General features: G+C 41.5%; 1 protein-coding gene across 10 annotated transcripts in view; it reads right to left on the bottom strand.

The window, feature by feature from the left end:
* Window positions 1-14,408, bottom strand: part of csnk1g2 (casein kinase 1 gamma 2a) — a 39,591-nt gene that overhangs the window by 25,007 nt on the left and 176 nt on the right. For 2 of the 10 annotated variants that reach the window (XM_014215699.3, XM_014215707.3), the window contains exon 2: window positions 10,895-11,675. In XM_014215699.3, the coding sequence (XP_014071174.1) occupies window positions 10,895-11,122 (228 nt within the window). In that variant the 5' untranslated portion in view covers window positions 11,123-11,675. Of the gene's footprint in view, window positions 1-10,894; window positions 11,676-13,694; window positions 13,801-14,257 lie in introns of those variants that run through there. The other 8 variants (XM_045687140.2, XM_045687137.2, XM_045687141.2 and 5 more) reach the window with 8 other exon arrangements.

Raw genomic sequence — 14,408 nt, 5'->3', positions numbered from 1 at the left:
TCCAGATAGTCTGACTGAGGGCTGCAACTAGCACGTCCCTCTCTCTCACTGGCAAGGGTAACACTGGCATTCACCTTTGTCCCAGGTTTAGCCACCACCCAATCGCATGCTGCTCATACAACTTCGTATGAGGCAGAAAATTATATACAAAACACTTGCCAGTCCATAATGAACAGAGGCTAATACTGACAACTAAAACAGAAGCCATATTACAAAGGGCTGCAACATTCACTGGGTTATTCAGGGCCTGCATGAGAGTCGTTCCATGTCATTTCAGCAAGACATGACACCCACCATGTCAGACTGTTCTGAAATCTTTTTTGTAGTTAGAAATAGATAAGATTAGGCCTACCGACCAGCACAGCGGTCTAAGGCACTGCATCACAGTGCTAGAGACGTCACTACGGACACGTGTTTTCGGGGGACGCATTGCTCTCGACCTTCGCCTCTCCCGAGTCCGTACGGGAGTTGCAGCAATGGGACAAGACTGTAACTACCAAATGGATATCACGAAAAAGGGGTAAAAAGTACAAAAATAAAATAAATAAAATCGATAAGATTAGCATTCCGGCAACTTTATTTTGTTGAGATTTCTCTGGGAAATTAAGTTCATTGATTGCACCCATATTGGCTATTCTAATTTATAGGATTCACATAATATTCAATAAATACAGTAACCAAACATCCAATTATCACTTCTCCATGTCTGACAAGTAGTATGGAGCTTCTTTAGTATATTTTACATTTTTTGTGAATTTTAAAACATACAATCCACCTGCAGTGAAGCCATACAACATTTACATTACATTTTAGACATCTAGCAGAGGCTCCCATCCAGAGCAACCGACAAGAGCCCCGGGCATATCGATGGATCCCCCACCCAGACGACTCGGGGACCCGAGGCAGCGTCCTCTTGGCCAACGGTCCAGCGCTCCCAACCACCAGGCCACCCTCAAAACGGGCATTGGCTGTAACAACCTTTTTTAGTGTCATTAAAAAATATATATATTTTATTTTTTACCATCATTTTACCTCTCAGTCAGCAATTTCACTCTCACTCATCTCCAGTTCCACATTCCAACCCTGAGTTTCCCTCATCCCATCCATCTCTGCTGGCTACTCCCTCTGGATTTCTACACACCATATACAGTATATTTCAGCTATGCTGTGATGTTGAACATACAAGTTCAATCTAAATCGAATAGAATCTGATTGAGAGTTAAATAATAATTAAGATAAATCATTTTGCAAAGAGCAGTGTTTCCACTGCATCACGGCAAAATGATTGCTGCCGCCCCTAAAGAAATATGGAACATGAAAATATATTTCTGCCGAGGCGCAATTTGAAGATGCAAGAACAGTCCACATTAACTTTTCCTCTGCAAACAAAAAGAGTAATGAATAGAAACAACAGACAACCCCATCGTAGAATAGTATATCCATTTACCTAGTCGGCTTGTTGTGTGTTCTATAAGAGAGAAAATATTTGAGGCACATTGAAGTTACAGTGCATTCGGAAAGTATTCAGACCCCTTGACTTATTCCACATTTGTTATGTTACAGCCTAATTCTAAAATGTGTAAAATTAAACGTTTTACTCATCACTCTACACATAATACCCCATAATGACAAAGTGAAACAGTTTGACATTTTTGCAAATGTATTAAAATGAAAAAACAGAAATACCTTATTTACATAAGTATTCAGACCCTTTGCTATGAGACTCGAAATTGAGCTCAAGTGCATCCTGTTTCCATTGATCATCCTTGAGATGTTTCTACAACTTGGAGTCCACCTGTGGTAAATTCAATTAATTGGACATGATTTGGAAAAGTACACACCTGTCTATATAAAAGGTCCCACAGTTGACAGTGCATGTCAGAGCAAAAACCAAGCCATGAGGTCGAAGGAATTGTCCGTAGAGCTCCGAGACAGGATTGTGTCGAGGCACTTGGTCAGGGAGGTGACCAAGAACCCGATGATAACTCTGACAGAGCTCTAGAGTTCCTCTGTGGAGATAGAACCTTTCAGAAGGACAACCATCTCTGCAGCACTCCACCAATCAGGCCTTTATGGTAGAGTGGCCAGACGGAAGCCACTCCTCAGTAAAAGGTACATACATGACAGCCCGCTTGGAGTTTGCCAAAAAGCACCTAAAGGACTCTCAAACCATGAGAAACAAGGTTCTCTGGTCTGATGAAACCAAGATTGAACTCTTTGGCCTGAATGCCAAGCGTCACGGAGGAAACCAGGCACCATCCTACAGTGAAGCATGGTGGTGGCAGCCCCGGCCAAAGCCCTGACTTGAACGCGATGAAACATCTCTGGAGACCTGAAAATAGCTGTGCAGCGATGCTCCCCATCCTACCTGACAGAACTTGAGAGGATCTACAGCGAAGAAAATGGGAGAAACTCCCCAAATACAGGTGTGCCAAGCTTGTAGCGTCATACCCAAGAAGACTCGAGGCTGTAATATCTGCCAGAGGTGCTTCAAAAGTACTGAGTAGAGTCTGAATACTTTTGTAAATATGATTTGCAAAAAATTATGGGGTATTCTGTGTAGATTAATGAGGGAAAATGTCATCAATTTTAGAATAAGGCTGTAACATAACAAAATGTGGAAAAAGTCAAGGGGTCTGAATACTTTCCGAATGTAATAACTTTTTGGGCAACCCAACAAAATTCACATAGAAATGTGAGTTATAGATCTGTCACTCGTTGAAAGCAAGTCTAAGAAGCGGTAGATATTTTCTATGTGCAATATTTCTATGCTTCCCATTTGTAAGTTTAGTTTTTGCATTTTTTTACTTTATCACAAACTGAAATTAGGTGAACTATTCAAATTTCTGCAACCAGAAAATGGCAGAGCGATTTCTGCATAGTGCATCTTTAAGAACAAATTGTCCTCCAGTTGACGGATTACATTTCCAATATCCCCATCCTGTAAGAGTTATGTGAAGGCCAAGTAGTTCGAAGCTGTGGCTTAGAGTATTGCTTCTTCATCCTTTGTAAAGTATTCCCAGTGAAACTGGTAATGTTTTTTCCCCCCGTTCAGAGAAATTAGCAACTGAAGTCACCTGCATTATTTTGCATAATTTAGTGTTAAAGTAACAACCACTAAATGCCGCTGTTCCTGCTACTGCAAGGCTACACATTGCAACCATTTTAAAATCACATATGCACCTAAATATTTTGCTGTGTGCCATGGACATTTTATTTAGGAGCACCAGTGTGCCTTGGAATATTTGTTTTAAATCACCCAGATGATTTTTGTTGTAATGATCACTTCACCGTAGCGCAGCCAGAGTGCCATGGTGCATACACTGAACTCAGATTCCTGACCATCAAGCTTGTGCTCCTAAATGTGTGCGCTCCTACATGTTTTACTTAGGCACACGTGCTCCGAAAAAAGGTCAGCATAGAGCCCTGTACTGCCACACTCTTGTCCACTTTGCTGGTCACTTGTTTTTATTAAATGGATCACAACATTTTTTATTTGCAACTTTGGGTAGAAAACCAATAGCTTTTGCTCATTAGACCCATTTGTATCCTGCTGCAATTTTGATCCTTTTAAAAATGGTTCCGAGCACAATATTTGTATTCACTCTCAGCAGGTGAACACCGCTCCGGCGACCTCTGGGTCTGTCTCTGCCCTCTAGGGCAGGGTCTAGTTCTTTTACTTCGCACAGTAATGGTGCAGGCAGATATTGGAGGCTGACTGTGGGGCTCCCATTCCTGGTTCTCACTCCCCACATTAGACCATCCATCCCCTTGGTCCCTCTGTGTGTCCTACCAGTTTCACTCCTCCTCACCGATAAGCATACATGATCCACCCTGTGAGGGCCCCATCAGCCGTGCCTCTTTTGGACACCGCACCCCCCTGCTCTACTTGTTGATCCTGCCATTTTCTTGTCCCAAAGATTAAGCCATGCTAGTCTTAGTACACATGGTCGATACAGTGAAACGGTGAATGGCTCATTAAATCAGTAATGGTTCCATTGATCGCTCCAATGTTACTTGGATAACTGTGGCTGAACGCCAAGAAATGGCACTGACCTTCGGGGACACATGCATTTATTAGACAAAACCTATACAGGGTGCTCTCTGGTGCCCCGGCCGCTTTTGGTGACCCTTCGTGGCACTCATTCAAATGTCTGCCCCTATCAACTTTCAATGGTAGTTTCTGTGTACTACCATGGTGACCATAGGTAATGGGGAAATCAGGGTTCGATTGCAGAGAGGGAGCCTTGAGAAACAGCTACTACTTCCAAGAAAGGCAGCAGGCACACAAATGATCCACTCCCGATTCAGGGAGGTGGTGATAAAAAAAAAAAGACAATACAGGACTCTTTCGGGTCCCTGTAATTGGAATGAGTACACTTCAAATCCTTTAATGAGGATCCATTACTGATGTTTAGAAGCATTTTTACAGTGGTCAAAACTTCTGAAAGTATCATTGTTTTAACAGTAAAATTTGACTGCATGTTGTACATTGTCCATCGGTGTGACAATGTCCTATTGGGTGACGCCAATAAATAAAAGGTGCTGTCTTGGACAAGATGTAAAAAATAAAAAATGAAAAAATACATAAAAATTGTTAGGCATGAGGCAGATAACATAATAATACAATAGTTTTGTCTAGGTTTAGAGAAAATACTGTGAATCTTACCCAAAATGTAATAGTTATGATCATTACACAGGGAAATTGTGCTGTTCATTTCAAATGCCAGAATGTGACTGGCTTAAAGACATCTAAATAACAAATCCAAGTATTTTGTCTATTTTGGGAATTGTTAAATGCGCTGTTGAAAACTGTTTAACCGGAATAAAGTAGCCCAAGCTACTGCCGGTGACGACTCATCTCGCTCTAGCCTACCAGCTGATCAGGGCTACGTCAGATTTTATTTCAAATGTTCAGGTTCACCATCAGCAATAGTTCTGCTAGTTTTGTTTTAAACAATCAGTGTATAGTCATTTATAGATATGAAATGATCAACTTTATCCTATATAACGAAGACAGCTACCCGCACTGCATGGCCGAAGCAGGAGAAGAAAAAAGTTCACTCCGTAAAAACTTTGGCGTGAAATCCAAAGTTGTGCTCACACATTGGATATGTAATGGCACATTTTAAGATAAATATTGACACATTACTAGATCAAACACTTTGAATCTGCAAAAATGACAAATTAGTGGGTGATGGTGTTTTCACATCAAAATTGAGGGGACAAAAAGCAATCATCAAATGAAATTGTATTTTGTCACATGGTGTAGACTAACAGTGAAATGCTTACTTATGGGTCCTTTTCCAACAATGCAGAGTAAAAAAATATTTGAAAAACAATGACAAATACACAGTGAATAACAAATAATGAGTAAAAATAACATGGCTATATACAGGGTGTACCAGTACCGAGTCGATGTTAAAAAAACAGTACTTAGTGTATGGGCAGAGTCCAGTATGTGTGCATAGAGTCAGTGCAACAACAAAAAAATAAGATCAATGCAGGTTGTCCAGGTAGCCATTTGATTAGATATTTAGCAGTCTTGTTTAGCAGCCGTTCAAGGTCCTGTTGGTTCTAGACTTGGTGCAATGATACCGTTTGCCGTGTGGTAGCAGAGGAAACAGTCTATGACTTGGGTGGCTGGAGTCTGATAATTGTTTTGGGCCTTGCTCTGACACCGCCTGGTAGAGATCCTGGATGGCAGGGAGCTCGAGCCCAGTGATGTACTCACCAACCTCTGTAGCACCACGCGGTCGGGTCCCTTGCATTTGCCGTACCAAGCCGTGATGCAGCCAGTCAAGACGCTCTCAATGGTGGAGCGGTATAACTTTGAGAATCTGAGGGCCCATGCCAAATCTTTTCAGCCTCCTGTGGGGGAAGAGCCGCTGTCGTGCCTTCTTCACAACTGTGTGGACCATGTTAATTCTCTTATTGATGTGATGTGGACGCAGAAGGAACTTGAAGCTCTTGACCTCCTCTACTACAACCCCATCGATGTGGAGAGGGGTGTGCTTGCCCGTCCAGTTCCTGTAGTCCATGATCAGCTCCTTTGTCTTGCTGACGTTGAGGGGAGGGGTTGTTGTCCTGGCAGTCTCGGACCTCCTCTCTATAGGCTGCCCCATCGTCGGTGATCAGTCCTATCACCGTCGTGTCGTCAGCAAACTTGATGATGGTGTTGGAGTCTTAAGCGGCCACGCAGTTGTGGGTGAACAGGGAGTACAGGAGGAGACTAAGCACACACCCCTGAGGGGCTCCCATGAAGGTCAGCGTGGTGGATGTGTTGCCTACCCTCACCACCAGGGGGCGGCACATCAGGAATCCCAGCATCCAGTTGCAGAGGGTTCGGTCCCAGGGTCCTGAGCTTGGAGGGGACTGTGGTGTAGAATGCTGAGCTGTAGTCAATGAACAGCATTCTTACATACTGTGGTGGGTCCAGGGTGATGGTGTTGATGTGAGCCATGACCAGCCTTTCAAAGTATTTCATGGCTATAGCATTTCTTGGCGTTCTTGGGCATGGGGACTATGGTGGTCTCCTTGAAACAAGTTGTTATTACAGACCGGGTTTATTGTTACGAAGTGGGATTAAAATGGATTTAATTGTCAACAACCTACTGCAAAATACTATAATGTCAAGGAGGAAGATTTTAGATAAGTTGTATAAGTATTCCACCCTTAAATTAGTTAAGGAGTAACATTTGCCTTAACAAATCAAATAATAAGTTACATGGACTGTGTGAAACAGTTGATTGACTAACAATTCCTCTGTCCTCCATACATACATCTGTAAGGTCCCTCAGTCAAGTATTGCATTTCAAGCACAGATTCAACTACCAAGACAAGGGAGCTTTTCAAAAGCCTCTAAGAAGGGTAGTGATTGGTAATAATAACAAATCAGATATTGAATATTTATTTAAACAAGGTATTTATTTGTTTGGGGCAACAGGTAGCCGAGTAGATAGAGCGTTGGGCCAGTAACCGAAAGGTTGCTAGATCGTATCCCCGAGCTGACAAGGTAAAAATCTGTCGTTCTGCCCCTGAACAAGGCAGTTAACCCACTGTTCCTAGGGCGTCATTGTAAATAAGAATTTGTTCTTAACTGACTTGCCTAGTTAAATAAAAGGTCAAAAAAATATATTTATTAAAAGTCTAGTTAATTATGCCGGGGATTATACAGTCTAAAAAACATTAAGGACACCTGCTTTTCATGACAGACTGACCAGGTAAAAGCTATGATCCCTTATTGATGTCACCTGTTAAATCCACTTCAATCAGTGTAGATGAAGGGTTTTTGAAGGATTTTTAAACCTTGAAACATGGATTGTGTGTGTGCCAGTCAGAGGGTGAATGGCCAAGACAAAAAAGTTCCTTTGAATGGGGGTATAGTAGTAGGTTCCAGGTGCACCAGTTTGTGTCAAGAACTGCAACGCTGCTGGGATTTTCACACTTAACAGTTTCCCATATATATATCAAGAATGATTCACCACCCAAAGGACATTCAGATAACTTGACAACTGTGGGAAGCATTGGAATTAACATGGGCCAGCATCCCTTTGAAACGCTAGACACCTTGAATAGTCCTTGCCAAAACGAATTGAGGCTGTTTTGAGGGCAAAGGGGGGGAGCAACTTAATTAGGAAGGCGTTCCTAATGTTTGGTATACTCAATGGATATAAGGGCTGTTTGTGGGACAGGTAACAGAAAGACTGACTGATGCTGTTGAAAAGCAGTTCTTGAGGAGAAACGACCACATCGGATGTCCAAGGACAACACGGCTTGGATGGCTGCAGGTCAAGTTGTCTAGTCCCTGTGTCCTTTTGTGGACAACAGGGGTAGGAGGTACCATTTCATAGAGCCTGTGCTGGCAGATTAAAGGGTGTAACATTAATACAAAGCATGAGCTCATATAAAATAATAATAAGAAGAATTGAGTTGTTGTATGTTTATTCTGTTACTCAGTAGGTGATTTATTTTAAATATGAAATGTTATTATCAAACAGTCATTAATGATCTAGAAAGAAACGACTAAAACATACATTTGAAATGGAGTGCAGTGTCATTTGTCTGGTCTCTTTTGGGACCCTGTCACATCCATAACAACATTTTCCTCTAGCCTTATTATGAAAGCTCAAATACTTCTATAAATTGTTGAGGTCTGCCATGTCAGAGCAAAAACCAAGCCATGAGGTTGAAGGAACTGTCAGCCGTGCGCCGAGGCAGGATTGTAGTTGTAGCATCATGCTGTGGGAATGTTTTTCAGCCGCAGAGACTGGGAAACTAGTCAGGATCAAGGGAAAGATTAACGGAGCAAAGTACAAAGAGATCCTTGATGAAGTCCTGAGCGCTCTGAAGCAGGTTCCCATACTGGAGCGAAGATTCACTTTCCAACAGGACAACAAGCCTAAGCACACAGGCAACGCAGGAGTGGTTTCGGGACAAGTCTCTGAACGTCCTTGAGTGGCCCAGCCAGAGCCCGGACTTGAACCCGATCGAACATCTCTGAAGACCTGAAAATAGCTGTGCAGCGACACTCCCCATTCAACCAGACATCTTTCTAGATCTACAGAGAAGAATGGGAGAAACTCTCCGAATACAGGGTTGCCAAGCTTATAGAGCCATACCCAAGAAGACTCAAGGCTGTAATCGCTGCCAAAGGTGCTACAACAAAGTACTGAGTAAAGGGTCTGAATACTTATCTAAATGTAATAGTTATTTTTAATACATTTGCTAAAAATTCTAAACACGTTTTTGCTTTGTCATTATGGGGTATTGTGTGTAGATTGAGGGGAGAAAAAAACAATTTAATCCATTTTAGAATAAGGCTGTAACATAAAATGTGGAAAAAGTGGTCTGAATACTTTCTGAATGCACTGTAGAAATTAACATTTATGCCTGATAAGTCAATTTTGTGAGACATTGTGTGTAAATGTCATATCCGTAAGGCTGAAATTGCCCTTACTCATTGTTAGGAAGAATGATGGTTTAAAAATAAGATGATTTTATGAATACCATAAATTAAGATTTAGGTACAATCAACTATCTTAATTTCTCAGATCAAATTATATTTGAAAATAATGTTTCAGGAATGCTAATCTCATCGGTTTCTAACTACAGAAATGATTTTAGCACAATCTGAGATGGTGGGTCTCGAAATCCTATTTCCTTGTGCATGAGGTGGAAGAACCCATGTTTGAGTGACCAGGGAGGGGAACGCACAAACATGTGGACAGCTGCACTAGACTGGAGGTCAGCCAGGGGAGCTAAAGCAAAACACGCCACTCATGCCCAAACTTAGGTCAGAGGAGTTCACATGGGTCAAAGCCTCAGAGGAGAGGACACAAGTCAAACCAGCAGCACATAAAAGCCTAAAGTTCCCTGGAGAAAAACAGTCTTGCGGGCAGTGATGCCCAGTAACAGTTCAGTAATGCCATTATCTGTTGCCTGGCTGAACAGGTCCATGTTGCTAGCTAGCTGATGAGATCAATCAACGGGGCACAATGCCATTGCCCTTATTAGGAAAGGTGAGAGAGTAGCTAGCTAGTAACTAGCGCCATTGAAACAAATTCTTTGGTTCACTTCAAAATGTACTCATGGAGCAACAGTGGCACAATATCCAGCGATGTTACGGAAATAATGCCAGAGCCGGATATAAAATGGACATGAGGATAAAAATACCCAAAACAGATGGAACGTTTCAGACAGAGAGGAGAAGCATCGCAGTGGAGGATTTCAGAAGTAAAAGAGATTAAATTACAGCGCTAACCTCGGCTTTCAATGCGGTTAGCAAAGCCTTCAATATGTGTCTAGTCAGAGATAATGACCTCCCTGGGAGATACAAATGTAAAGATAATCATACACGGTCCAGTGTTGCTGTGTAGGTGTTGACGCCAAGCCCACACTCGAGTGCAGCGTTCAGACGCCATTTATGACAAACAACCGCTCTCGAGGTAGAGTGCAGAATTACACCAAGGCCTTTTTCCAAGAGACTTCTAATTGGCAACTTTAAATGACCCCATTAAAACATATGGATATACCAGCGTTTACGGTGACATTCAGGCTTCTACATGACTGGAGGAAAGCAGAAACTTAAAATGTTGCAGAGGAAGCTCAATTTCTGGCTGGCTTCCCTTCACCAATCAGAAAAATAAATGGGTCTTGCCATTTCATGTGGTTTCCCAGACCCACTCTCTGCAGGCTGCAGAATTAAAATCTTGACTTGCAACCTCTGAGCCCCCTACGCTGGTTTACTCTGAGATTCCATTTCACCTTTGAGCTAAAAGGTAAGAACCCTACTGTGTGTGTGTACATGCATGCACACACCATGAGACAGTACTGTAGTTGACTTGTTCTCATAGCGATATTGTGCAACAATTCCCTTACCTCCCTCAAGGAGTTCTAGTGGGCGTTTCTCTGGTGTGTATATCATGACCTAGGAAGTTAATTATTCTTCCTTCTCTTTAATATAATACAAATTGAGCATAGTTGACTCATTAACAGTGCATGGGACAAGCTACAGATAAGTAAATATTTGCCTGTGGGAGAAAGAGATTGTCAGCACTAAAATGTTTCCTGTCTCTTAAAGGTCAACAAGTCATCAGGGGTGGGGTGTTCTGCTGCTGTAAGGAAACAGGATTCAATTACCTTGGCCAAACTACAGTAACACAAATCTAATAACACAAAAAAAAAAATGAATGTCACAATGCAGCAAACCAATGGCAAGCTGCACTAGTTGTAGTGAAGTAGCGTAGAGGAATGTTAGATTGGAGGGGATGGCAAAATATAGACCTACAGTATGTAATTTGAAAAAGACAGTGGTGAGGATGATTAATGGAGGAGTGCATCCAAACAGAAACACACCACAGCCATGCCGTTTAGTCAAACATGTTGGCCTTACCAATTTGATGGCCACATATTCGTTGGTGTAGAGGTTCTTCCCCAGCCGCAGCTCTCCAAAATTGCCACAGCCAATCTTTTTTCCGACACGGAAGTTTGGGCCAACCATAAGAACCCCAGAATTGGTCCCTGTACCCCGGCCCCCATGTCCAGTCCTGCTGCCAGCTGCCTTAGACATCTTTTTCCCTTCCTCTGTCTCTCCTTTACTCCCCTTCTTGTCAAAATCCATAAGCTTGTGATACCCTGGCCTCTCCACGATTACTCTCCGGCCATGCAAATCACAGAGGGGCCAAAACAACCAGGACTCTTAAGGGAGGGGGAAGGCGATACAAAGACAGAGGAAAGGTGTTGTATAGAAATATGCAGTGTATTAAAAGCCACTTCCACAGGGGTAAAACTGCAACCAAAACACACAGTATGTCTATCTGCCAATGTTGTACCGCGTGCTCTCCCCTTCTTGTTTATGGTGGTCGACTCCTTTCTTCTCTGTTTGTCCAACTCCAGTCTCAGAGTAGCATGTCCCAGCCTGAAGTGAGCAGGTTGTGCTAGCATGCACCCACGCACACACAAACACAAACACAACAAGCACTCTGAATCCCAGCTACTGGATCCACAACGCAGCTTGGCAACTTTCCCCGGAGCCCCTCATTGCATCCTTCTGGTCAGTCTTTGGTAATACAGCAGACATTCTTCATGTTCCAGTGCCACGGCGGAAGAGGCAATGGTGGAGGCAGAGTCAACAATGATGAGATACTGCAGTAGAGTTCTGTTAAGTTGGATATCTGAAAAACACAAACAAACTGAATTAGCCCTTAGGTGTAACAATCCATTACAGAACATCTTGCCAAATACACATTTGCAATGGTCAGATATCAATGACATGTCTTTTCTAATTGCAAGCCTTAAAAATGCAGCAATCCGAATGCAACAATAGTCTGAGATACAATTTTATAAAGCCTAGTATGTTACTGGTAATTCATACATTTCTAGCCTGAAGTAGAAATGGGATCCATTTTCTGAGTGGTACATGCAGTGAATTCAATAAAGCAATCAATACGGGTGGAAACATCACAAACTAGACTGAGTGTTGTGATGAGAACAATGCACCCCTTTCCAGGACGTATCATTTTTGAACATCCAAAAACCAACACTATAGGGCTATGGCTTTGGACAAATGGTGTTCCTTGACTATTAGCTGTAAAGACTATCAAACGTGACTGATTCACAGGAATGTAAAATTTGACATTCAACTGGAGTGTGCTACCTAGCCTATGCTTTGGCACACTCATCCACAACATATCAGTTTTCACTGGTAGTGTGATTTGAAAGCCTTTGAATAGTTAATAGCATACATGGAAGTTTCTGTATAACCCTGAGGCCTAGCTTTCCTCCCTCTCCTTCCCTTGGGAACTGTGATGTTGCTGATACTCATGGAGAGCAGGTAATGCCAGCAATATCAGCAGGCAGCTATGCTTTCCTCAGGAAATGCACTTAAACTGATCAATGACTGCCAAAAAACTGATTCACTGAAAAATGATTCACATCAGAGTTAAGGGGATACATAGAAATGGAGGGCAAGCCAAAGGGCTTTTATTTTTATATATATATATATATATATATATATATATATATATATATATATATATATATATATATCTCTCCATGTGCATCATTGAAATAGCATGTAAAGAAAGCAGTAAAACACAACATTAACCAATTTAACTTGGCCAATACCCAGTGCAAGCTTTTTGCAGTAGTAGAATAAACTAATTTACATGAGTAGAATAAGCTAGATGTAGGAATGTGTGTGTGCCTTTACCGGTGCAAAGACAAACAGAAGCATGTGTTCAGAGTAGATAAGGTCAATTATTAAATCACTGTATCCTCTATGTAGTTGGACAAGTCTTGGTCATTAAAAGGTCTATCAATGAAATGGAAACCCCATTACTTGCTAAATGTATCCACCACAAATTATGAAATTGTGAGAGCACTGAATACAAGCTACTTCCATCCCAGTAATGTAAACATAATGGGGTAGCAAGTGCAGCTGGTTTTAATAGGAAAACCATATTTAAAATCGGACAGTAAAAATAAAAGAATTTGAGTCAGTGTGCTAATACATCTATCTATTCCAACTGACTTTGTTTAACTGAGAAATTGAAAAGCCACAGAAACAGAACATAACAGTTGACTAACTAGGGACTAGTTAAACAGTTGAATATCATTGTCATTTTTTTACCTGGCATAAATTGCCAAAGTGGTTATGAGTGTAACCACCGCCTTTCATACATAAATTAGCCAGCATGTATTTACAATATAGTCATCATTCAAGCAATATAAACATACTAACTAGCTATGAATAATATAGCCTATATGAACCATTGCATTTAATCCTATTTGGTAGCCAATTTGACACTGAAGAAAGAATAAATGCCTGGTCAAATGTTTGCGCGACTAATTTTCACGAGATGTTGTGTTAGCTAGCTAACGTTAGCTATTTGCCTTAGTAACCTGCTTTATTCTCTTACCAAATAGTTGAGTCCTAACAGTAACAAACAAACGAAACAATAACGTCTGCAGTAAATTAGCTAACAAGTAAGATTACTGACAAAATATAAAACTAGCTTATGTGATGAAGGCAACTCCACTGGTTAATGAAGGCCTCACATCGAGCTAGCTCGCTAATTTAGCTAGCTCATTCTCTTCGTCGCGCAGAGTTCATGCTAGCTACCGAGTTATCTAGTCTGATTCTATGGCAGTTGCTGTCAGTTGTGTGGCCCATTTAGGAAAGGTAGTTTAACCTGGTACCCGTACGAAGATGACAATGCTTGTGATCAGTCTGTAGTTCCCATATTTTTCTACTTGTCAACTCCGTAAATACTCCGCAGAAGTTACAGAAACGGGAGTCTGAAAAAAAGAAAAATATCAAATCGTTTCAGACTTGCAAGCTAGATAACTAACGTTAGCTACCGTATCGTCCGTAGTGCTACCTAGCTAACGTTAGCGAACTAGCTACTACTAGTACTAGCGTGCTGAGGTGAGGTAGCTGACATGTAATTGGAAATGGCCAATACTGATACATTATCACCAGCTTGTTTTCTTGTCAAACTATTCAAATTGTTGATTAGTTAGCTACTCATCGAACATATCCTGGCCTAGTAGCTACTTGTTCCCAACACACACTGATCAGTCACGTACTAGCTAACGTTAGCAAGCTAATGCCGAGTAGAACAAGCTAAACTGCATAGAACATCAAATATTCATTACCATAACCTTAATTACACATTAATCAAGACAAACCCTTATAATATTGCAAACACATTATACGAAGTACGTAAAAGCGAATTAACAAAGTTCATTTCACCTAAATTAGCTGCGTTTGTTTTCAATTCCCAAACATATCAGTGGGCAACTCCTTAATCCCCACAACATAAATCCAGTTTGCAGCTAGGTCGTTAATTTACGGCTAAATGCGATTGCCTTCGGAAAAAGCTCTCCCACTTAACCATGTATCA

The sequence above is a fragment of the Salmo salar genome, chromosome 10, assembly GCF_965601325.2.
Source record: "Salmo salar chromosome 10, fSalSal1, whole genome shotgun sequence".
Classification (NCBI taxonomy): Eukaryota; Metazoa; Chordata; class Actinopteri; order Salmoniformes; family Salmonidae; genus Salmo; species Salmo salar.
Note: the sequence above shows the minus strand (reverse complement) of the source record. Positions and strands in the feature narration are given on the sequence as shown.